The sequence below is a fragment of the Rissa tridactyla genome, chromosome W, assembly GCF_028500815.1.
Source record: "Rissa tridactyla isolate bRisTri1 chromosome W, bRisTri1.patW.cur.20221130, whole genome shotgun sequence".
Taxonomy (NCBI): Eukaryota; Metazoa; Chordata; class Aves; order Charadriiformes; family Laridae; genus Rissa; species Rissa tridactyla.
Genome location: NC_071496.1, coordinates 28059765 through 28084917, shown reverse-complemented (window position 1 = coordinate 28084917; position 25153 = coordinate 28059765). Strand labels below are relative to the sequence as shown.

Below are 25153 nucleotides of genomic sequence, written 5' to 3'. Positions count from 1 at the left end.
CCTCAAGGGGGGCAGCGGAGGGGGGTGCTGATCTCCTCTCTCTGGTGACCAGCGACAGGACACAAGGAAATGGAATGAAGCTGCGTCAGGGGAGGTTCAGATCGGACATTAGGAAAAGGCTCTTCACTGAGAGGGTGGTCGGTCACTGGAACAGGCTCCCCAGGGAAGTGGTCATGGCACCAAACCTGTCAGAGTTCAAGGAGCATCTGGACAACGCTCTTAATCATATGGTTTAGTTTTAGGTAGTACTGTAAGGAGCAGGGAGTTGGTCTCTGTGATCCTTATGGGTCCCTTCCAACTAGAGATATTCTATGTCAGGGGCTAGCTAGAGGTAATGGAAGATGTATAAGGATAGGTGGTCCCATAAAGTATTTGTAGGATTCAGTGGGTTGGTTAACTTAAGTGAGCTTTGACCCCTTAAGGAAAGGTAGCTCCCTGAATGGGGGCCAAACCAGAAATGAGTTTTTCCTCTATTCAATAAGACTTCTCTTAGTCTGTCTTTACGCTTTTTTTTTTAATTTTACTTGCTTTGAAGTGTGTGAATGTGGCACGCTTCCTCAGTGTCTTGCTTTTGATTTCCATTGCACTTAGGAAAGTGCTGTTCCGAATAAGAAAAAAATTGCATTTAAGTAACAGTCCATAGGCTATGAATAGTTGTGCCATATTAAAAGGAATGATTTATGTCTAAGAAATACAGTTAGCTTTTGCCTCTGATCTGTAAACTTTTAATTTACCTTGTGCTTATTTTTGCCTGGAGGAGGGGAATACAAGGAATGGGGTTGTAAATTCATACTTTAACAGCATTTCTCCGTAGTTACTTTTGATGGTGAAGATCTCGTGCAAGATCTGCAAAATGTATGGATGATTACTGTCTGTCAGTATAGTTTATAAACTTTTAAATACTATATTTTTCAAACACAGGCTTCTATTTCCTATGGGAAATCTGGTAGTGCTGATAGGGAATGTTGGTATTTGAGTCTTTGCAATGCAACAGTAAGGTTTCATACAATGTTGAAATGCTAGACTGGAAGAAGCTTTTTGGCTTTCCTCTTTTTTTTTTTTTAGTTAGCAGCAATATTAAGTTTCTGAAATTTTTTTCTCCTAACTCACAATACCACAAATTGTATTTGACTTATTTTTTCTGAAGCATGAAGAGTTTCAAAATTGCTTTGTACAGACAATAAGTTATAAATGTCAGGTAAGTTTTTTTTTAAAAACAGAAGGTCTTGTTTTAAAAAAAAAAATAAATCTAGAGCTACCAACTTTTTTTATTACTTATCTACTCAATATGCAGCTCTGTGGGACGTAAAGGTAAACCGAAGTATATGGCTAAGGTTATCTGGCTTCTAACAGTCAGCTGTGCATATATAAAAAATTCTAATCACTCATTATAGGGAAAAATTGGGAGGATGGGGGAAATCTTGAAGTCGGTGTTCAGATCTACTGAATATGTGCTATGTTCATGTACTGTGATTCAATTAATATATGGAATATAACCAAATTCATAAAAACTGTCTATTGAATGAGCAGCTCTTTCTGCAGAGGAAAAAAAGAACTTGTTCAGGCTTTCTTTTCAGTAAAGTATATATTCATCTAAGAGTGCAGTAATAATCTTTAGATTATACTCCCCTTCCTCTTTCTGCATCTTGTGGATGCTGAATATGTAAAGTATTCCATAATTATATGCATTTGCAGGAATGTGCTTAGATATCTGAGGATATGCTCACAATTCCATGTGCTTACCTCTTTTCCTAATAGCTTCGTGTGCAATAGAAGGGCATACTATGTGTGTACAAATGTATACAACAGGAGTAAGGGAAGATAAAGGGGAATTGAAAGCCTTTAAGATAGGATGAACAGAGGTACAAAGCAGGGTCTGTGAATACTAGACTTGGAGGATTACAATGCCTATCAGGGTAGGGATAGAAATTACTCTGTATTTTGTGTGCTGTTCAGAGCAAAACCATCCAGATAGCAGCAAATTCAAGCCCGTGGAAACTGTTCTTTGTTCTACCTTTGTTGGGAAGCTGAGCCATCTTGAACAGTTTTGTGCAGGTAATCCCACTTCTAACATTTGAAAACCATAATGGCACCAGTGAGTAGAAAGGATATATGCTGGTGGTAGCAAAATAGGTCCTGGAGATTTGTGCTCTTCAGTTTGAGAATCACTGGCCTTTAACAGTGTGTAGTTGTAGGTTTTTAAGGAAGCTGAGAATGGTATGCTTCAATTAGAAATCCAAATTTTTCCTGTTTATACATGTTAGCTAAGGCTAAGATGGTATCTTATAGTCTATAGCATTAACCTTCTTCCCCCCCTTCCTTCCAAATTCAAGTTAAACTTTCTGGACTGCACAAGTATTTCTTCATTGCAAATCCAGGGAGGGATATGTTTCTTCTGTTAGAAAGTGACTTCAAACTCTGAATACTGACATTATTTCTAATTATTTTTTTTAAAGTATTTCAGTGCATTCACCTTTTCTCTGTCAGCTTGCATCCTTCACATCTGCAGCGGGAAATTTGGTAGGAAAATAACACGTAAGACACAATGAGGAAAATGAATGGGCATAGGAGACTTTAGGTCTCAATTGTCACCACCTTGATATCTATCATGAGAAATTGGGAGTCTGTCTTTTTTGGCTTCTTATCAAATTTCAGAGCTTGTCTTATTTTTGATCGTTAAGCCAAACAAAGTTTTCAGTGAATGGTATAAATGTCAGACTAAATATTGTTGCCTGCATCTTCAGTGGTTTTGTCTCCAGCTCTAATGGTTGCCATGGAGAGGACTTTGTGTCTTTTTTTCATGTTTCTGAAAACAACAAGAACAGATGAGATCAGACAATAAGTATTTCTGCTTCATCATTTAATGAAACTACTGTTAAAGAAGGCTTTTAAACTCTTCCAGCTTCTACAAGCGTTGCTAATGCAGGTTGAATTCCTCTGAGCACTGTGTGTATATATGTATATCATATGTATAGACACAATAATGCATATAGCATGCACTTTCAAACTGATACATCAAAATTTTGAAAAAAATTTATTACTAGAGGTGGGTTTTTTGTTGTTGTTGGTTTTAAGAGGCATATTTCAATGGATATTTTCTTTCAATAAATTCCTGGACAGCTCCTCTCCTCCCGTCTTGCATCCGCATGCAGTGAAGTGTTTATTGAAAATCAGATTGATCAGATACACCTGGCTTCTTTTGGAAGTCTTTCCCCCCCCTACTCCTGGTGAATGAACTACTTCATGCACATGGGAAAATCTATTAAAGAGAGAACTTCTTTTGAGTGTCTATCTCTAGCCAACCTCTTCTCTTCAGGAGAAGTCATACTAATTTGTTTTCTGTCCTAGTGTGGCTGTGACAGCAAGGCATGAAATAAAAAGATCTATCCCAGAAGTACCATTTGGGGTAGGGACAAAAAGGGGTGCTGTAGAGAAAGGTTGGTTGAATTTCAAGATATCTTATCATAATCTGTTAGTGAGGGTCAAAGACCATGTATCTGTGAAGTAAAGTCTCTCTAAAAAACAGTTGACTTGGTTCCCTTGGCCAAATGTGGGTGGTATATCATGATATGATATTATTCAGTGATGCCTGGAGGTTACTGCAGTCCTCACAGTACAAATCTGAGTAATTAGTGTTAGAGTTACACCCTTTAAAAAAAAAAACCAAACCCAACAAACTAGAATTGCCAACCATCTATCTTGCTGCGAATGTCTTGTCAATCTTACCTGACTGACTTACAGCATAGATATCTCTCTTCCATATACAAATCCCTAAGCTACCAATAGCACTTGGACAGGCAACCAACACCCCATTGCCAGACATGTATGACAAAATAAGTGCCAAGTCATAGGTTGCAAGGGACCTCTGGAGGTCATCGTTTTCAGTCTCCACTATTCAAAGTTGGTCACTAAGTCACACTGGCCACACCTCCAGGGCTGCGATCCTATTGGCATCACAGAGATGTGGTGGGATGGTTCTTATGATAGGAGTGTTGGAATGGAAGGATACAGGCTCTTCAGGAAGGACAGGCAGGGGAGATGAGGAGGGGGTGTTGCCCTCTATGTCAATGACCAGCTGGAGTCCATGGAGCTCTACCTGGGGACAGACCCAACAGAGATCTTATGGGTCAGGATCAAAGGGAGGGCAGGGACAGGTGACATTACAGTGAGGGGTCTGCTACAGGCCACCTGACCAGGACGCCAGAGCCAATGAGGCCCTCCATAGACAGATAGGAGCAGCATCGTGTTCACAGACCCTGGTCCTCATGGGGGACTTCAGCCACCCTGATATCTGTTGGAGGGACAACACAGAGCAGGGCACAAGAAATCCAGGAAGTTCTTGGAATGTGTCGATGACAACTGTCTTCTTCAAGTGGTAGAGGAGCCAATGAGGAGAGGTGCCATGCTGGACCTTGTCCTTACCACCAAGGAGGGGCTGGTGCTGAGTGTCAAGCTCAAGGGCAGCCTCGGCTGCAGTGATCATGAAATGGTAGAATCCAAGATCCTTCGGGCAGCGAGGAGGGCACGCAGCAAGCTCACTACCCTGGACTTCAGGAGAGCAGACTTTGGCCTCTTGAAGGGCCTGCTTGGAAGGGTAACATGGGATAAAGCCCTGGAGGGGAGAGGGGCCCAAGGAAGCTGGCTAGTATTCAAGGATCACCTCCTCCAAGCTCAGGAGTGATGTATCCCAACAAAGTAGTAGTCAGGCAAAAACGCCAGGAGGCCTGCATGGATGAACAAGGAGCTCCTGGACAAGCTCAAAAGCAAAAAGGAGGCCTACAGAGGGTGGAAGCAAGGATGGGTTGACTGGGTGGAATACAGAGAAACTGTCTGAGTGGCCAGGAACCAGATTAGGCAAGCTAAAGCCCAGATAGAATTAAATCTGGCCAGGGGCATCAAGGATAACAAGAAAAACTTCTGTAAGTACGTTGGGGATAAAGGCAAGACTAGGGAAGATGTGGGCTGTCTCTGGAAGGAGACAGGAGACCTGGTCACCCAGGATATGGAGAAGGCTGAGGTACTCAATGACTTTTTCGCCATGGTCTTCACCAGCAAGGGCTCCAACCACACAGCCCAAGACACAGAAGGCAAAGGCAGGGTCTATGAGAATGAAGAACCGCCCACTGTAGGGGAAGATCAGGTTCGGGACCATCTGAGGAACCTGAAGGTGCATAAGTCCATGGGACCTGATGAAATCCATCCATGGGTCTTGAGGGAGCTGGCAGATGAAGTTGCTAAGCCGCTTTCCATTATATTTGAGAAGTCGTGGCAGTCTGGTGAAGTTCCCGCTGACTGGAAAAGGGGAAACATAACTCCCATTTTCAAAAAGGGAAAAAAGGAAGACCTGGGGAACTACAGGTCAGTCAGCCTCACCTCTGTGCCTGGCAAGATCATGGAGCAGATCCTCCTGGAATCTCTGCTGAGGCACATGGAAAATAAGGAGGTGATTGGTGACAGCCAACATGGCTTCACCAAAGGCAAATCGTGCCTGACAAATTTGGTGGCCTTCTATGATGTTGCCACAGCATTGGTAGACAAGGGGAGAGCAACCGATGTCATCTACCTGGACCTATGTAACCGGTTCTTTTTTAAAGGTTTCAACATAGAAACCGGAGCCCACACAAAGGGGGGGGGGGCAGGTTAACTCTCCTTTACTGTGAAGCCTTGCTACAGGGGGAAAAGAAAAAAAAAAAAAGCAGTGAATTCAGCTTTATTGCAAAGCCTTGCTAAGCAGTTCCCAAATGTCCCAAAAGTTACTCAAGAGTCTTACCAACCCCATAGACTGTAGTAGCATCGCTGAGCAGCAGGATAACGAGGAGCTGCATTGGTACGGCAGAGGAAGGCAGGCACAACGCTTGCTAAGCAGTTCCCAAATGTTCCAAAAGTTACTTCAGAGAGTCTTACCACCCCATAGATCATAGTAGCATTGTTGAGCAGCAGGATAACAAGGAGCTGCATCAGTACAGCAGAGGAAGGCAAGGCACAGCGCATTCAGGGCGTCCCCTGTATTTTCAAAGTGCGCTCATGTCTCTCTCCCCCTCTCTGACCCGAGACAGCCCCCTTATATCCTGTACTGGATTGAGTGGAAAAGTACAGGCTAGAGTCGCTGCACGCGTGGCCAGCACATGCAGCGAGCCTCACCAGACTCATGATCCAGCTTTGCTAACAGCGGCTGTCCAATACCTGACTACATTGTTGTACTCCCTTCTTGTTATCGTCTTCTGTGAAGGTCAGGTTCTCAGGGATACGCACATAGTTTTTGCAGCAACAGTACTGAGTCCCTTTTTCCCAACATGTATACTGGGTTTGGTTCAACTAGTAATTTTTCATCGTGTCTCACTTGGATCATCCTCTATTATCCCTAACACATGCCACCCTGTGGCCCATAGTTGGGACACGATGATATTCTACAACTCATACAAGGGTACGATGCAAAGCGGCATCTACAACTGATCGTATAATGCTTATTAAACACGGCAAACAGCATACTCAACGTAACAGACAAATTCCTTCCACACAGGCAATGAGTATAATTTGCTTCAACCAGCCCCACCCCCAAGTCCATCCAGCAAACGGGTTCCACCCAGTGGTTTCAGCAAGATGCTGGTTCAGTCTTGTGGAGTTCTTGCAACTGGGCATGGATGGATGTGGAGTGGTTACTTAAATCCATACAACACAATCCTTTAAAATCTTGACAACCATGTCCGTGAGCCAAACGCGTCCCTATGGTGGGGAAGAAAGGTTCAGTCCATCGACTGGTCCCGGAAGTCAGTCAGTGATGAACTCCTCCTCGACTTGTTCACAATGATGTCTTCCCTGATATTCCTCCTTTCTTGGGCTATTTTTATACTATTTGTTATCTTCAAGGTGGAGTTTGAGTGACTCTAGTCATGAATACCTTTATTATGATTGGCGTAAAATGCTCTTGCCTCACATTTAAAGGTATGGTTTACGAAAAATTCAGGGTGCATACTCAAGGAGGAGTGGTCGCATCTTGGAGGCGGGTAGCCTTTGGGATGGAGGTGTGTTTTGGTATTATAATGATATTGTAATGAGCAAAAGCTCACACAAAGGACAGCATTTCATCAAAATTTGACAAACCGTTGGCTCAGGGTACCTTTCCTTAATGTGTGAACAATGCTGTATTTTTGATCATCTTAGTAATTATTACCTTAGTAATTATTCCACAACTAGTAGCATTACTAAACTTGGTTAACCAGCATCCAAGTTTATTCAAGGTCGTCAGTGCTTGTGCACTGGCAACTCCTGGTGCTAAAAAGGATGTGACTATGGTCCTGGCAGGACCCCAGAATTCAGTTTGGTTGTTGCAGTTTGGGGGAAATGCATGTACATCGTGTTGATGCTGGTGTAACGTTTGGTTCTGTTGTACCCATAAAGCTATAGTGACACTGGGATTAAAAATAGTCAGTCGGCCTAATGTACATGGTCCTCCTTTAATTACTTTGGGAATTCCAGCCTACACCCGGTCCCCACAGATCAAAACCAGTCCTGGTGACAGATATGACTCTCTCGAGTAACTCTTCGTGATATTCGGACTAGTAGTATTACACCATCGTGTGTTATTCTGGTACCACGGGGTGGTGGCATTGACCCACCAGGAGACTGTGGTGTTGTTTGTACTGATGAAGAAGTAAAACAAACAAACAACAACAACAAAAAAACCCCAAAAAACAACGCATAGGTCTGCATTTAGTGTTCCTAAAATGCAGAGCTCCTGGGGCGGTAACGCAGGGGACTCCTCGATACATGGGAGCCAGCTGTCTCATACTTTGATGATGCTTGCATCCTTCTGGAGGCCGGGGCTGGGGGCAGTGCCCTGGATCGTCATGTTGAATTCACTAGTTGTTAGCGGCACTCCCACTAGGTACGTTGTGAACGGATTTTGGAGTGTGGCTGTGTTAAGACACAGCGTATCCTGTCCTGTCACATTAGCCAGAGTTACCCAGATGTTTTGATCACGAAGGTAGTGCATTTGCAGGTACCTATTCAATGATATAAACAGTAGAAATGGTTAGAGTCCTGTCCCCCCCCAGCCTTCTAATCTCTGCGCCGTAATTGCTGAGCAGGCACACGTAGCCACTGTGCTTCTCCTGGTACCACTATCGTAACTGCCTATGTGTCATCGGCTACCACTATTTCAGCTGCAGTGGGCCCCACTTCTCCTGGGGCTTGATACCAGACACGTGCACCTGCAAATATCTTTGGTATGGGGGGGGGGGGGGGAACTGGTGATACAAAGTGGGGGCATTACCCAAAAGTAAATATAGGCCAACGGCCCTGTGCTCAATGGGCACCGCGGAGTGAGAGAGAGAGTCCTTGTTACCAAGAATCCTTGGCAGCGAAAGAGTCCTTATTAGCAAGAGTGTGCACAGACTCCCTGTTTTTGCTGGTATTTAAATGGTTCAAACAGGCATAGTTTTCCTGTCGTGCTTTGATCTTCTTCAACAACAGGCCAGGATTTTCAAGCAGCTAGATAAGGTGTCCCTGAGTCCATCACAGGCTTACATTATCTAAGTGCAAGTGTTTTTCTTGCAAGCACCTGAGACTGAATAACAATTGGTGTGATATATGTGTTTTTCAGCACCCAGGTGCGAGTCCCTTGAGCGTATTTACAATCCTCCTCGCCGATCTTCCATTGCTTTCCCACATTCCACCCCCTTGCTCAAGAGACCGCTTCTGCTGGGGTTTGTTCAGTCTCACGGGATATAACACAGAATAATTTACAAAGGCATGCAATAACATATATATAAAAAAAAGGAAAGAAAAAAAAAACCAAACCATATCTCTACAGTACTGCTTTGAATCAGGTGTCCTATTTCTCTTTTTCTGCCGCTTTCTTGTAGCGCGTACAGCATGCTTTTGTGCTAAAGCAGCACATTTCCTTTCTAATTGTTCCTGTAGTTTTTGTCTTTTTTTTCCTTATCACTTACGGCTGACATAAAAGTCTGCCTTTGCAACAAGAGCTCACCCTTAAGTTTCTCATTTTCCTGCAGAGCATCCTATAGATTTTGGCTCAACTCCTTTTCCCGATCAACCTTATAGGCAAACAAGAAGCAACCAGCCATACGCCCTGCATGGGTGAGCCGTTCCCAAGAGTGTAAGCGTGTCGGCTGGTGAAAACTCCCCCCAATATTTCAGGACTTCCATCGGTTCTACGGCCCATCCCGGTCTATCTACCTTGGGTGCACTCGCCTACATCTAAACATTGTGTATATACAAACTTCTTCACTTGACGGAGTGTCAGCCCTAGTTGCATACGAGAACAGTACCACACCAGGCAGAACACCTGCTCAAGTGGAGTCACCTAACGACACTGCACGCAACAAAAAGCAAACAGTAGCACACATGCTGATCAGCAGGTATAAGCTGGCGCCCACACACACTTACACAGCAGACATACAAAACCAGCACTTCTATCTCAGGGAGACAACGCTCCCACCATGGGCCCCCCCCATACAGGGATGGCGCAGTCTTGGGGCAGCTATGCTCTCTACTGACCAAGTCCCATCCGCTGTGCACTGGCTTGGGGACAGTGCGACCTTGGTGCAGCCATGCACCCCACTAACCAAGCCCTATCCACTATTCACCAGCTTGGGGAGAGCGTGATCTTGATGCAGCTGTGCCCTCCACTGACCAAGCCCCATCCACTATTCACTGGTTTGGGACAGTGCGATCTTGGTGCAGTGGTGCACCCCACTGACCAAGCCCCATCCACTATTCACTGGTGTGGGGGACAACACGATCTTGGTGTGACTGTGCACTCCACTGAGCAAGCCCCGTCCATATCTCTACTGTAATATTTTTGCAACACAGACTGTGAGATTTCCATTTAAAGCATAGTGTGACTTTGTTTTCTGGACCTGTGGCCCTTCCCACTGTATTTCTTTTTAAAGTGGGAAATGTTAGCTTTAGGCTTTTCTTTTTTTTTTTTTAACATTGCATAGTCATTTGCTGTCATCCAGTTAGCTATTTGCATATTACCACAGCTAAAAAAACATAATTATCTCACAAAAATGATGTTAAATAATGACTTCTTTGACAATACAAGTAGTATTTGAAGCTTAAGATGTCATTATTTTACCTGTTAGCATAAACCAATCATCATATACAGTTTAAAATGCAGCTCTTTAACCTGTATTGTATGACATTCTATAATTCCATTTTTTCTTCCATTCTGTCCATTACAATATAAATGTACAGCGAGGAATATAGTTTTCATTCCTACTTAGTTAAAATACTTTACATTTGAAGTTACAAGTATGTAAGCAGTTTGTATTATTGGAATCCCATCCTCGTCGCCAATTATGTAACCGGTTCTTTTTTAAAGATTCCAACGTAGAAACCGGAGCCCACACAAAGGAAAAAAAGGGTTAACTCTGCTTTATTGTGAAGCCTTGCTACAGGAAACAAAAAGCTGTGAATTCAGCTTTATTGCAAAGCCTTGCTAAGCAGTTCCCAAATGTCCCAGAAGTTACTTCAGAGTCTTACCAACCCATAGACTGTAGTAGCACCGCTGAGCAGCAGGATAACGAGGGGCCACATCGGTACGGCAGAGGAAGGCAAGGCACGGCGCGTTCAGGGCATCCCCTGTATCTTCAAAGTGCGCTCATGTCTCTCTCTCCCTCTCCGGCCTGAGACAGCCCCCTTATATCCTGCACCGGATTGAGTGGAGAAGTACAGGCTAGAGTCGCTGCACGCGTGGCCAGCGTATGCAGCGAGCCTCACCAGACTCATGATCCAGCTTTGCTAACAGCGGCTGTCTGATACGTGACTACATTGTTGCACTCCCTTCTTGTTGTTTTCTTCTGTGAAGGTCAGGTTCTCATGGATACACACATAGTTTTTGCAGCAACAATACTGAGGTCCTTTTTCTCGGCACGTATACTGGGTTTGGTTCAACTAGTAATTTTCTGTCGTGTCTCACTCGGACCATCCTCTGTTGTCTCTAACACTACTTATGCAAAGCATTCGACACTGTCCCACACGACATCCAGGTCTCTAAATTGTAAAAGCATGGATTTGATGGATGGACCGCTCGGTGGATAAGGAACTGGCTGGATGGTCACATTCAGAGGGTTGCATTCAATGGCTCAATGTCCACATGGAAAGCAGTGACGAATGGCATTCCTCAGGGGTCAGTACTGGGACGAGTGCTGTTTAACATCTTTGTCAGCAACATAGATAGTGGGATTGAGTACACCCTCAGCAAGTTTGCTGACAACATCAAGCTGTGTGGCACAGTTGACATGCTGGAGGGAAGAGATGCCATCCAGAGGGACCTTGACAGGCTGGAGAGGTGGGCCCCTGCAAACCTCATGAAGTTCAACCAGACTAAGTGCAAGGTCCTGCACCTGGGTCATGGTGATCCCAGGCACAAATCCAGGCTGGGCAGAGAATGGCTTGAGAGCAGCCCTGAGGAGAAGGACTTGGGGGTGCTGGTGGACGAGAAGCTCAACATGACCCAGCAATGCACGCTCACAGCCCGGAAAGCCAACCGCATCCTGGGCTGCATCAAAAGAAGCGTGGTCAGGAGGTTGAGGGAGGCGATTCTGCCCCTCTACTCTGCTCTGGTGAGACCCCACCTGGAGTACTGCGTCCAGCTCTGGAGTCCTCAGCATAAGAAGGACATGGACCTGTTGGAACGGCTTCAAACTGAAAGAGGGTAGATTTAGATTGGATATCAGGAAGAAATTCTTTACTGTGAGGGTGGTGAGGCACTGGAACAGGTTGCCCAGGGAAGTTGTGGATGCCCCATCCCTGGAAGTGTTCAAGGCCAGGTTGGGTGAGGCTTTGAGCAGCCTGGTCTAGTGGGAGGTGTCCCTGCCAATGGTAGTGGGGTTGGAACTAGATGATCTTTAAGGTCCCTTCCAACCCAAACCATTCTGTGATCTTGCCCTGGTGAGTTTTGAATATATCCAGGGATGAAGATCCTGTAACCTCACTGGGAAATCTATCCCAGTGTTTGGCAGTTCTTGCAATGAATTATTTTCTCCCTGATATCTAATTAGTTTGCTGTGTTCTAACAAGTGCTGTGTAATAAAAGCAGCAGCATCTTTTCCCAGCAATCCCATGTGTTTGCTGATCAATAAGGGAGTTAAAATCTATCTGTTTTATTTCTTATACATAGTAAATTACGTATCAATTAGGGCAGAATTCTACAGCATTAGCTTGATATGTGGATAAACTGGGTTTTGTTCAGTAAGTATGAGATTAGGAAATTAAAGAATTCATATAGGTTGACTGTGACACTCTTTTCAGGTAAGGAACACCAATCAAATCTTATTTTAAAATTTTCATTGTGCCTCATTTGGGGCTGAGTCTTCTAGGTTACAGAAGGATGGATTGAACTGTTAAATTTGAGAGGAGAACGAAGTGATTTGACCTCTGCTGCCCTGAAGCCACCTGAGAAGCCCGTGTATATGCATCTACTGTGCCTTCTTTTGTCTCAGTTTTTGGGATGCTCTGGTATGAACTGCATAAGATGTTCATCAAAGTTAAAGGAGTTACCTGGCAAATCCCAGATCCACAGGTTTCTTTCAAAGCTGTCTCAGCAATTTTTATTCCTAGAAATCCTATGTCAATAAAAATCTAAGTAACAGAGACAAAAGTATGCCGAACAATGAGAATTCCTGCTCTGCTTATTTAATAGTTATAAATCTCAGTGTCTTTATGAAATGTCCATTACTTCTCAAAAGTAGTTCCTGCAGTTACCTAGTTTGAGATCTTCATGATTTTGATAGATATTGACCCAAGTGACTCTCTCCCACTTTCATCTTTTGTGCTGATAAAACATTTGAGGTGACCTTAGAAAGTGGATGTTTGCTTTTGGTTCTAAACAGCAAATCAGTTGCTCCTATAACTAGCTCTAATCTGACCACTTGGTAATAGTATTTCCTCAGTAAGATTTACATTTACACTTACTATATATAATTCTTGTCTGTATTAAATTGATGTCCTTTGCCAACCTTTTTAAAATGTACATCTGAGCTATTGCTTTCCAGAATGGCTTAAAAATGTCTCCAATTTTAGACTACTTGCATCTTCTACAACAGCACTTATGCCACTTCAGACAATTATTCAATACAACAGCTTTCAAATACTTCTCCATTTCAGACTGTAAAGATCCTACTGTATGCTAGCTAACATACCAATAAGGATTTTTATTGGAGTTGTTTTGTAGGTTTTTTTATGAAGTTAGCTTAATTCTTAATTATGAAGTTAGTTTAATTCTTAATTGAGATAACTTTAGAGATGGCAATTAGAGCAAACCTCCTCTTACGGCCTATTTGGAAATTGTGAGACGTGCAAATGAATTTGTGGAATTTTGTTTTGTATTACCTTTTTAATTGTACAAAGAACCATCTGCCTTACTGTTTGTCTACTAGCCAATAAATGATTATCTCTGACTTTTATTGAGTATGTTTTAATTGCATGTATGAAGCAACATTTATTTCAAGTAACCTGTTTGCATTGAGGCTTAGCATAACCTCTGTTCTCCCTGGTTCTTGTTTATTTGCCTTGTATGCATTTTTATTGAACTTCTGTGTTTTTTCCAGTGATTGCTGAATACTGGGAAATATATTTATAGGACAAAATAAATTATTTGTGGCTTTATGAAGAAATGGTTTCTGACAAAATGTTATCACAAATAACTTTTTTCCTGTACTCTTCCCTTACTACCTACGTCAGTCCAATAATAGTCAATCTTATGTGTTAGCTGGACTCTCTTTAAGTCCGTGCAGTTCTTCAGATTTACTGTACAATGCTAGAGCTTGAAGCTGTACCTTCTTTGCTTTCTCTCGAATACTTCTTGCTTCTAGAAAAATCCCAAACTGTACTGATATGTCTTTTTTTCTTTTTGGTTAATGATTTTCTAAGTCAGCTGGATACTTCTATTTGTTTCATGATAAGCAGTTGTGGGCTCTTTCTTAACTGCTGCTCAGCTTTGATTAAGGTTATAAAAATGAGTACTTCAGTTTGGTAGGAAGATGTAGTGCAACCTGCGTTTAAAATGGTTGTGTACTACAGTGTTTTCTTTCATTAGGTTCTTGATCTGTAGAATCATAGAATAGTTTGGGCTGGAAGGGACCTTTAAAGGTCATCTAGTCCAACCCCCTGCAATGAGCAGGGACGTCTTCAACTAGATTAAGTTGCTCAGAGCCCTGTCCAACCTGACCTTGAATGTTTCCAGGGATGGGGCATCTACCACCTCTCTGAGCAACCTGTTCCAGTGTTTCACCACCCTCACAGTAAAAAAATTCTTAGAAGATGGTTTATAATACTTGTGCCTGTTGTGCATTGAATTATGATCTTTAAATAATAACCTGGAAAAATAAGTACATTAATGCAATATTGAACTTCCACCATTTGAGGTAGATTTGAGCACTGACACTTTGTTCCCCTGTGCACACATTATGAAGCTAAGATTTCATTCTTTATATATAATCAATCTAGCAGAAATTCTGGAGTGATACCCAGCAAAAATTAACAACAGATGTTGAGGCAGATATATGATTTTTCTTATCCTTTCCTTACTACCTCTGACTCTTACAAGCTCTTCTCTCTACTTTTTCTTGCATTGTGCACTAATTCCAGCAAGTGATGTTAAGTAACACATATGTGATAACATACGTAATAAACTAATGGTGTAGACATATCTTCTGTAGCTCAAAAATAGCTACTTTAGATGTAAAGAGACTAACCGTGCTGGATTTTTGCTGATTTTGATTTAAAGTGTGTCAAGTGTGCTACTGGGGCAAGACAGCCTTTAGAAAAGTGGAAACTATTTTTAAAGAAAACTTAAGAGCTTAAGCTCTGGCAAGCTAAGTGTGAAACTAAGTGTTGTGGTTTTGGCCAAATTGGCCAATGGCCGGCGACAGATGCTCCCCCCGCTAGCCTCTCGTGCACAGAGAGGAGGAGGAGAGAGATAAAGAGATTTACGAGTTTAGAAGAAACTAAACTACTTTAATGAAATATTAATAATAAGATAAAAAAGGAAAATAATGAAATAGATACAGTATATACAAAACCGTATTAAGCTCCCAGGATGATGTCACTGACAGGCACTGGGGAAGTCCCAGGCTGGACTCAGTGACGAGTGGGAACCGGGTTCCAGAGTTGGGGTCAGGAACACACCGATCGGGATCAAAGGCAGATGAACAGACAGGGTCCTCCTCAGATGTTGGCCATTGAAGGAAGAGAGCTGACCATTTGACCAGCTTTTATACTGAGCATGGGGCAGATGGGATGGAATACCCCTGTTGGTCACTTTTGGGTCACCTGTCCTGTCTATTCCTCCCTGCAGGTGGGACCCCTCTACGCTTTTCCATTTCTGACCCTCCAACGGGGCAAATAACGAAATTAGCTGACCTTGGTTGTTATAGCAATAAGTGTAAGCAAGAGCCTCTCTGCATACCGTTCCATGGCACAAACTGTCTTATCACTCTGAACGAACCGTTTTAGACATGCTGTCTAAACAACATGCTGTTAATTTCAGAGAGTTAGAAGAGGCCTAGTTAAGAAGTAAAATTACTGAACAGAAAGTTGGTTCTGTTTTACCTCAAACCAGGACACTAAGGCAAGCTCAAAGCTCTGAGGAAAAAGTTGTTCTACAACTTGGGAAAATTTCTTTCCTGGAACTGAGAGCTTTCACCATCTTTAAGGTTGTAAGAGTACTAATAGAAGATAATGATGTAGGAAAAAGCCAAATTAATTGTCTTTCTACAAGGGAAGTGTCTTGAACTTGAATTCGTAACAGAATAGGCTTTAGAGAAGCAATAACTTGCTGGAAACAGGTAGCATTCAGCTGAGTGTTAAGAAAACTAAGATGGAAAATTTGTCAAGCATGAACTAGAATGTACCTCAGCTGGCCTTATACTAGAGGAAGGGAAAGTGATGACTGTACTACTTGCTATAGAAAAAGCTCTTAAAATTATTCAAGAAATTAAGAGGCCAGAAGGTACAAGTTCTTTACTGGACAAGTAGAAGGGGATGGTAGGGAAGTCTACTAATCATAAATGTTGGTTGATTGTGGTTTTTTGTTTGTTTTGGGCTGGTTTTTTTTTTTTAGTTTTAGCAGAACTGTACAGAAATACAGGGGCTTTAACCTTCAAACAGGCATGGAAGTTGCCTTGACTGCTGAGTCATTCCTGCATTAAGCAACGGACTGCAGTGCACAGACCTGACAACATAAGACTCAGGGCAGCTGCTTCCTTGTGCTGCAGTGCTTGAAGAAATAAGCCTGGAGTGTCCTCCTTCATGTTACTATAGTGATATGGCTGTATGGTTTTTGAGGGGCTGAGGCCTGAAGGAAAATCATAATCCCAGTCATATTATTACCGAGTATCCAAAGGGACAATTAATTCCTAATCACATACTATCCTTGAAAAAGTCACGATAGCCTTTCAGTTGCAAACCTCCATGATGGTCAAGACTGTCCAAATACTCAAGTCAGTCATGCTGGTTACTGTAAGGTTATGTGGAATGTGAGAGCATGTTTCATTAAGGTTATAGACCTTTTCAGTTTAAAGGGAGTAATAAGTAACAGGGAAAGTGATAAACAAAACCAGACAGAAACAAACCAGATAAGTGATAACAGAGACATAAAGTAAAACTCTTCAGCCACTAATTGATGGGCCATTAAGACACAGCAGGTGTAGCTTTGAAGAAATTCAACCTGGACTTTGTAACTGATAAGAAGGGCGAAAGGAGATTAACATGAATATTATGGATAGCTGAGGGGAGCCTGTGGGACTATGACTATTCCCCTTACTATTCCTTAATAAATTTTGCAAAGGTGTGGAACAATTGGGGACTAGGGAGGAACAAGGAGGAGACTAGTGAAGAGAATGGATAAAAGGGACTGGTTGCATATAAGTTGCTACCAGTCTGTACACTTGTCTGACAGAGCTATGCGTCTAATCACTGCAGTTATTGTTAAATCCTTTCTTAACTATCTTTCTGTGAAATTTCACTCTATACCATCTGTGAGTGCTGCAAGGTCTAGGTGCCAGGAACTGGAGATACTAGAGTGAGTGAATTAAATGCCAGCAATCTGGTCAGACCCGAGGCAGTAGTGGTCTGTATGTCTGCAGTGTCAACAACTGAGTATCTCAGTGTCAGCAGCTGGAGGGACCATGGGTCATAGGGCCTATGTGTTTGGGGTGTCAGCAACTGGAGGGATCAGTGTGTTTTCCTCTGTGTGCATGTATGTAATTTATATATATATGTATGTGTCATCTTCTGTGTGTGTACTTGTGCAACTCACTAGCAAACTTTAGCTGGACTAGCTGGCAAATAAGAGGAAAACATGTCTCTGGGAAGACTCAAAGTCTGAGCCAAAAGTGAGTAAGGGAGTCCAGGGTCTGAGCCTAGATATATGGCAAGCTGAGAGCCTATGCTGGTGTTTGAGGGAGCTGCGAGAGTGGGGGTATGCATGCAAGACTAGTGTTTGAGTGTATGAATTTGCTAGTGAACATCAAGTTGGGCTAACTGGCAAACAGGAGGAAACCTGTATACCAGGTAAGAGGGCCCTGGATCCAGGCAGGTATGTCAGACAGGCTGAGGGCCCATGCTCGTATCTGAGGGGTCTGCAGTTGTTGATGTGCTTGTAAATCTAGAGAACGAGGCATGTGTTTTTCAATAGTGAACTTCAGTGCTGATCAGCTGGAGAGGAATGGGACGTGACTCTGTGTACCTATATTTTATGTAATTCTGATAGCGAGGGTGTTGTTTAAGGCAGTGCCCTGCCTATGGCAGCTTGTGTAGCTGGCTGTGATAGTGTTCTTGGTATGTGTGGTTGTGCATGTATTTGTGTGCATCTCTGGGATACACACTCAACCTTGCTACTAGCTGTCACGCCCCACTCAGAAAAAAGGGGGGGGGGGGGTAAGTGACTCGGACTCGCAAATCCCCAGCAGCTCGGACTAAGGTGAGACAACTCTCAAGGTCTGTATACAAACATTTGTTAGATTCCCACAGTGATTAGCATAGATCTTAACTAGGTCCACAATAATTGTTTAGTTATAAAGCAAATTATGGCAAACAGTAAGGTATGCATTGTGTTACTTAGTAACAGATACACAATGAATTATGGCAAGTGGTACGGTATGCCTTGTGTTACTTACTTAACTTTAAAACAAAAGGGAAAAGAAAAAAGAAAAAGGAAAAGAAACATAGAGAAGGAGACATGGAGAGAGAGAGAGAAAAAGAGATCACCCGTCCTGGTTCCAGCGTTGGTCCGGTCGATGTGGGGTATGTGTCTTTGACTCATAGGACCGCTCTTCTGTGTATTCCCTCAGGGAAAAATCTTCTCTTCTTAGGGGCACTTATTTTCCCCTTCTATGTTTGACATATCAGTACGGCTTTCCCCACTGCCAGGGGCAGTTTTGTCTCAGGTTTCTTCCCCCCCCCCCCCCCCCCCCCCCCCGGTGATGTGTAGCATGATTTGGGTGGGGAGACGAGAGCTATAGTCATATGTTTAGCATGATCTCGATAATCTTCATTAGCATATGCAGGGTGTCAACTTTAATATGCATTTCATGGATAATAAGGCAAAGGTCATTCATTGGGCACAGTAGCCTTTCAAAGAAACAGAGAACTATGAACTACGCAGATTCTTGTTGTCTTGTCCTTGCTGAAGAAAAGTAGAGCTGTTGTTTCCATAGAACTGGTCTCCAGGTGCCTTAAGTTTTCTCTCATATGAATCACACAAGAGATAAGCAGGCATTAGCCTTATCAGTTCCTCGGGCAGAAGGCCTGGTACTTGTGAGTGTTTGAGACATTCCTCAGGAAAGCTCAGAGGGCCTCCCCCCCTCCTTCGTCTCTCACCAGTCTCACCATTTGTTCATGCTTCCCTCAGGCTGCTTCTCTCAGTCTTTGTTTAGGGGAAATTACAGGTTGTCTCTTACACTAGCTGAACCTGGAAACATGAAAAGCAGCAGCTGTAGCTGTGAGCCTGGGAAGGAGAGCTCTCAGAGGGTCTGAAGGTGTGCTGGACTAGGCTCTAGCAGTTGGAAAGGTCCCCAGGTCTCAGAGTCCGCAGGAAGAGGTAGCTTTTATAACATCTCTTAACAGCTTTTGTCCCCCAGCCCTTTTTGAGTTTCTTAGGATTCCAGGATGCACAGCCCCTGCTAGAAATTACTGGTTTAGTCTCTCTTCTTCCAGGGAGCACAGGCTCTTACCTAGATGTGTGCATAGTGGACAGCAATTCTAATACTGTATAGGCGGCCAGCTAGCATACAGTGGAACCTAAACAATGCATAAATCTGAATCCAAAGAATCTTGTACATAATTAGTTCCTTATATTAATGTCATCTATCATATATGCTGTTGGCTAGCATCTTTGATTATGTATCTCTAATGAGCTTTCTGATCGGTTCCTTTATTCATAAGCATATATGCATGTTCCAACCATTAACAGCACTGCATGCTTTTTGGACAGTGTCTTTCAAGGATAAGTATCTTTGAATTAATTGTTCAAATATTTCCTAGTCTGCCAATCCAACTTTAAACACTATTACAGGTGTCTGTGAAGGACTACTGGAGTCCTTACTGGAGATTGTGGGCACTCTCGCTCATTAGTTTAGCAGGAAGCTGCTTAGCAGTTATGCTTTCAAGGCTAACATTACTTTAGCCACAGAGCTACAATAATTAGACTTTTTTGGGGGCTTTTGTAGCATTGCTCTGGCCTACAATGCATAACAGTTTTTGTTCAGTAGCTATTTGTTACTTTGGTGCAGGGTTTGTATCTTATGTTTGAAGCAGATGTTAAGACTCTTGATGGGCATCTAGTTTTTGTAGGAGTTGTTCTACAAGAGACCTTTCTCCTTATCACAGAATGCTCTGGCATAAGTGTCACAGTTTGAGCTGGGTTGGCCAGCGAAAAGACAGCAGATGCTCTCCCCCACCTCTTGCTCCAAGGAGAGGAAGAGAGATAGAGTTATAAGTTCAGAAAAAAATAACTACTTTAATGAAATCTTAATAATAAAATAAAAAAAGGAAATAATGAAATAGATACTATATATATATAAATATATACAAAACCAGATCAAGTTCCCAGGGAGATGTCACTAGCAGGCACTAGGGAAGTTCCAGACTGGACTCAGCAATGGATGGGAACTGGATTCCAGAACACACTGATTGGGATGAAAGCCAGACAAACTGACAGGGTCTTCCTCAGACATCAGTCACCAAAGAAAGAGAGCCATTGAAGAAGTAACCCTTTGATCCCTCAGCTTTTATACTGAGCATGGCAGATGGGATGGAATGCCCTATTGGTCAGTTTGGGTCACCTGACCTGTCCACTCCTCCCCACAGGTGCAACCCCTCCACAGGGTAAGCAACCAAGTCAGCTGACCCTGGTTGCCACAGCAACAAGTATAAGCAAGAGCCTCTCCCACTGAGCAGAAAGTTGGCTCTGCTCCACCCCGAACTGGGACATTAAGGTATAGCAGTACTAATTTATTAGGAAAAAGTGGTTCTCTGTCTTAAAAGATCACAGAACGGGGAAGTCTTTCACATTGTAAGCTCTACACAAAGAAAGATACAAATTGTATTTTTTTCCCAAGCATATTTAAGTATAAAAATAACATCATAGTAGGGCTATACTGATCTGCTTTGGTAAAGTTCAGTTGATAACTTTAATCTAGGCGATAGTAATTTCCTTGGCTTGATAGGTACTGGTTAACATTGCATATGATAGACAGATGTGGAGAAAGTCAGAGGAGATGACAAACAGGAATAAGCAGGAGAGGATTTTGTAAAAAAACAAAACAATGTGTTCTTATAGGTAATGACCAAGTGACTGAATTGCTACTGGTAAAACTAGATACTACAGTACATTCTGGTGGAATAGTTAAGCAATAGATTGTGGATACTCAATTGGAAAATTTAATATGGTACATTGCTTCTCTAGTTAACCAGGTGATATAAGCCTTTGTTAAGTAGAAAGCTCTGGAAGAAATTACTAATAAATTACATCATGTTTGAAAACATGAAGAGATCACTGTTAAATCCTGCAGTTCTCCTAAACAAGAACTGTCCTTATTCATATTCCTGTCTGAACAAAATTAAAATTCTATTTACTTTCTGCTGATCCATAAAATTCCATGTGTGTTTATAGCAAGTAGTGCAGTGTAAAAACAAACAATCAGAACGCTGCACCATAGAATATAGTTATCTTTTTTTTCCTGAAGGTTATAAATATCGCAGGCAGCATATCAGATTTTCAGTTTATCAGTAACACTTCCTTTAAAACAACTGGAGTAGTTCTTACAGAGTTAATGAAAAGATGTTTATTAGAATAGGAGACTGTTTCCCTATAAAATGTCTCTTGTTTTCTTAGCCTCCTCCAGGAAATGTGAAAATGCCTAAAGTACCCAGTACCCAGCCAGCAATAATGAAACCAACAGAAGAAATGCCTGCTTACACACAAATTGCAAAGGTTTGTCTATAACTTTCAAGCACTGGGTTCCTTTCAATTAAAATCATGTAAATACACTTCTGGAATAGTGTCTTTTATAAATAAGCATTGCTTTCCTGATTACTTATGAAAATTAATACTGCCTTTAAGTAATCAGTTACTGCATGAATTTGTCTAATATTAGGTCAGTCTTCATCCATAACTGGAGATGCTTAATTATGGAAAATAGAATATTTTTTTTTGTTTGTGTTTTTTTTATCAATATCTAATGATGCTTGTTTTGTTCAGGAGCAAGCCTTGGCCCAGGCAGAACTGCTAAAGCGTCAAGAAGAACTGGAAAGAAAAGCAGCTGAACTAGATCGCAGAGAAAGGGAAATGCAGTGTCTCAATCAACAGGGGGGTATGCATGAAAAAATACTTCTTTAAATTGCAGGAATTTCACTTTTTCTTAGAAACTGTTTTAGTTTTACAGTGACATTGTGAAACAGATAAAAGAGGGGTTTTTATAATCTCTTCAGGAAAAGAAAATTTATCTCCTTTGGGACAATGCATACAGTGAATAAAAACTGGTCTGGCCTGTGCAAATTTTCACAGCAAAAATTTTAAATGTGGCCTATGTTACATGTTACTCTGCTATCAGCTGTTTTTATTCTAAGTTAATATCCAAGTAATACTATTGAATAGAAATGGAGCAGTTTAAGAAGAAGTAAAAGTAACTTCTGAAGTAACATCTCTGATTTCTCTTCTGTCAGTATTTATAGCTGTAGGAGAACTTTCCTGTTTTGAAACATTTTCTTATCTTTTGCTATGTTACAGACACGATCTTCTGTGCAAATAGCAGAAAGATTTATTTTATTATTAATCTTTTATTATTTTTTCATATGATACTTTGGGAACCCATAGTCAAGATCCGTATATCATTTTGCCACAAACTCTAAGTGTTGTGTGAAATCATCAGTTTTCTTACTGCATTTTCACAAATGAGATGATTTCCATCCTCTTAACTGAAGATCCGGGGAACTACAGGCCTGTCATTATGACCTCGGTGCCTGGGGAGGTCATGGAACAGATCATCCTGAGTGCCATTATGTGGCACATGAAGGACACCCAGGCGATCAGGCCCAGTCAGCATGGGTTCATGAAAGGCAGGTCCTGCTTGACAAACCCGATCTCCTCCTATGACAAAGGGACCTGCTTGGTGGATGAGGGAAAGGCTGTGGATGTTGTTTACCTGGACTTTAGTAAAGCCTTTGACACCATTTCCCACAGCATTCTCCTGGATAAACTGGCTGCCCATGTACTCTTTGCTGGGTTAAAAACTGGCTGGAAGGCTGGGCCCAGAGAGTGGTGGTGAATGGAGTTAAATCCAGTTGGTGGCTGGTCATGAGTGGTGTTCCCCAGAGCTCAGTATTGGGGCCAGTTCTCTTTAATATCTGTATCAATGATCTGGACGAGGGGATTGAGTGGACCCTCAGTAAGTTTGCAGATGACACCAAGGTAGGTGGGAGTGTTGATCTGCTTGAGGGTAAAAAGGCTTTGCAGAGGGATCTGGACAGGCTGGATCAATGGGCTAAGGCCAGTGGTATGAGGTTCAACAAGGCCAAGTGCTGGGTCCTGCAACAATCCCATGCAGCGTTACAGGCTTGGGGAAGAGTGGCTGGAGAGCTGCCTGGCAGAAAAGGACCTGGGGGTGCTGGCTGACTGCTGGCTGAATATGAGCCAGCAGTGTGCCCAGGTGGCCAAGAAGGCCAACAGCATCCTGGCCTGTATCAGGAACAGTGTGGTGAGTAGGACCAGGAAAGTGATTGTCCCCCTGTACTTGATACTGGTGAGGCCCCACCTCGAGTACATTGAGGTGCTGGAGTGTGTCCAGAGAAGGGCAACGAAGCTGTTGAGGGGTCTGGAGAACAAGTCTTATGAGGAGCAGCTGAGGGAGCTGGTGTTGTTTAGTCTGGAGAAAAGGAGGCTGAAGGGAGACCTTATTGCTCTCTACAACTACCTGAAAGGAGGCTGTGGAGAGGTGGGTGTCTGTCTCTTCTCCCAAGTAACAGGCAATAGGACAAGAGGAAATGGCCTCAAGTTGTGCCAGGGGAGGTTTAGACTGGATATTAGGAAAACTTTTTACACAGAAAGGATTATTGAGCATTGGAACAGGCTGCCCAGGGAAGTGGTTGAGTCACCATCCCTGGAGGTATTTAAAAGACAGGTAGACATAGTGCTTAGAGATATGGTTTAGTGATGGCTTTTGTCAGAGTTAGGTTGATGGTTGGACTAGATGATCTGAAAGGTCCCTTCCAACCTAGGCAATTCTATGATTCTATGAAAAGGAAGAACTTCAGACTGAAGTTAGGAAAAAAAACCAAACCAAAAAACTAAAATACTGTGCAAGGTTGACTTTGTGTGATCTTTTCACTTGCATATAGAATTCTGACTGTTGTATTTCCACATGTGCTGTTGTTTTTTTTTTCACCTGTGGAAATTGGAGTACAGAGCGGTACAATTCCAGATTGCATAATCGCTTAGTAATTCAAATTCTCATGGAACTTTATGCCAGTCATATCCTAGGATCTGGGAATGGGGAATTGCTATTCTTCTTCTAAGGAAAAGGATCATGGTGATATTGTCCCTACATTAAACCATTTTTATGTTCTCAGTATTTAGTCTTTTCAATCTCCTTATTAAATCTCTGTACCTCTTCTCCCAGACAATGAATTTTTTGGTTGTTTTTTCATTTCCTTCTCCATATATTACTCTTCATCTAATTTCACTAACTTATATTGATGGTCTGGATTGATTACATGTCTCTTCCAGGCTTCAGAGACAGTTTTGTTCATCTATATCATAGAATCCTAGAATCATAGGGTTGGAAGGGACCTCTGGAGATCATCTAGTCCAACTCCCCTGCCAGAGCAGGGTCACCTAGAGCAGGTTGCACAGGAACGCGTCCAGACGGGTTTTGAATGTCTCCAGAGATGGAGACTCCACCACCTCTCTGGGCAGCCTGTTCCAGTGCTCTGCCACCCTCAAAGTAAAGAAGTTCCTCCTCATGTTTAGGTGGAACTTCCTATGCTCAAGGTTGTGCCCGTTACCTCTTGTCCTGTCCCTGGGCACCACTGAAAAGAGCCTGGCCCCATCCTCCTGACACCCAACCATTAAGTATTTTATAAGCATTGATAAGATTCTCCCCTCAGCCATCTTTTTTCCAGACTGAAAAGACCCAAATCCCTCAGCCTTTCTTCATAAGAGAGGTGTTCCGGTCCCCTCATCATCTTGGTAGCCCTTTGCTGCACCCTCTCCAGCAGTTCCCTGTCCCTCTTGAACCGGGGAGCCCAGAACTGGACACAGTACTCCAGGTGCGGCCTCACCAGGGCAGAGTAGAGGGGGAGGATGACCTCCCTCCACCTGCTGGCCACACTCTTCTTGATGCCCCCCAGGATGCCATTGGCCTTCTTGGCCACAAGGGCACATTGCTGGCTCATGGTCATCCTGGTGTCCACCAGGACTCCCAGGTCTCTTTCCACCGAGCTGCTCTCCAGCAGGTCAGCCCCCAACCTGTCCTGGTGCAGGGGGTTATTCCTCCCCAGGTGCAGCACCCTACACTTGCCCTTGTTGAGTTTCATAAGGTTCCTCTTTGCCCAACTCTCCAGCCTGTCCAGGTCTCTCTGTATGGCGGCACAGCCTTCTGGTGTGACAGCCACCCCTCCCAGCTTT

At 42.8% G+C, this 25153-nt stretch overlaps 1 protein-coding gene across 4 annotated transcripts in view; it reads left to right on the top strand.

Moving 5' to 3' along the window:
- LOC128902081 (secretory carrier-associated membrane protein 1-like) overlaps positions 1–25153 on the top strand; it is a 78937-nt gene that overhangs the window by 15122 nt on the left and 38662 nt on the right. For all 4 annotated transcript variants that reach the window (XM_054184435.1, XM_054184434.1, XM_054184433.1 and 1 more), the window contains 2 exons: positions 21365–21463; positions 21731–21842. In XM_054184435.1, coding sequence (XP_054040410.1) covers positions 21386–21463; positions 21731–21842 — 190 coding nt within the window. In that variant the 5' untranslated portion in view covers positions 21365–21385. The remainder of the gene's footprint in view (positions 1–21364; positions 21464–21730; positions 21843–25153) is intronic.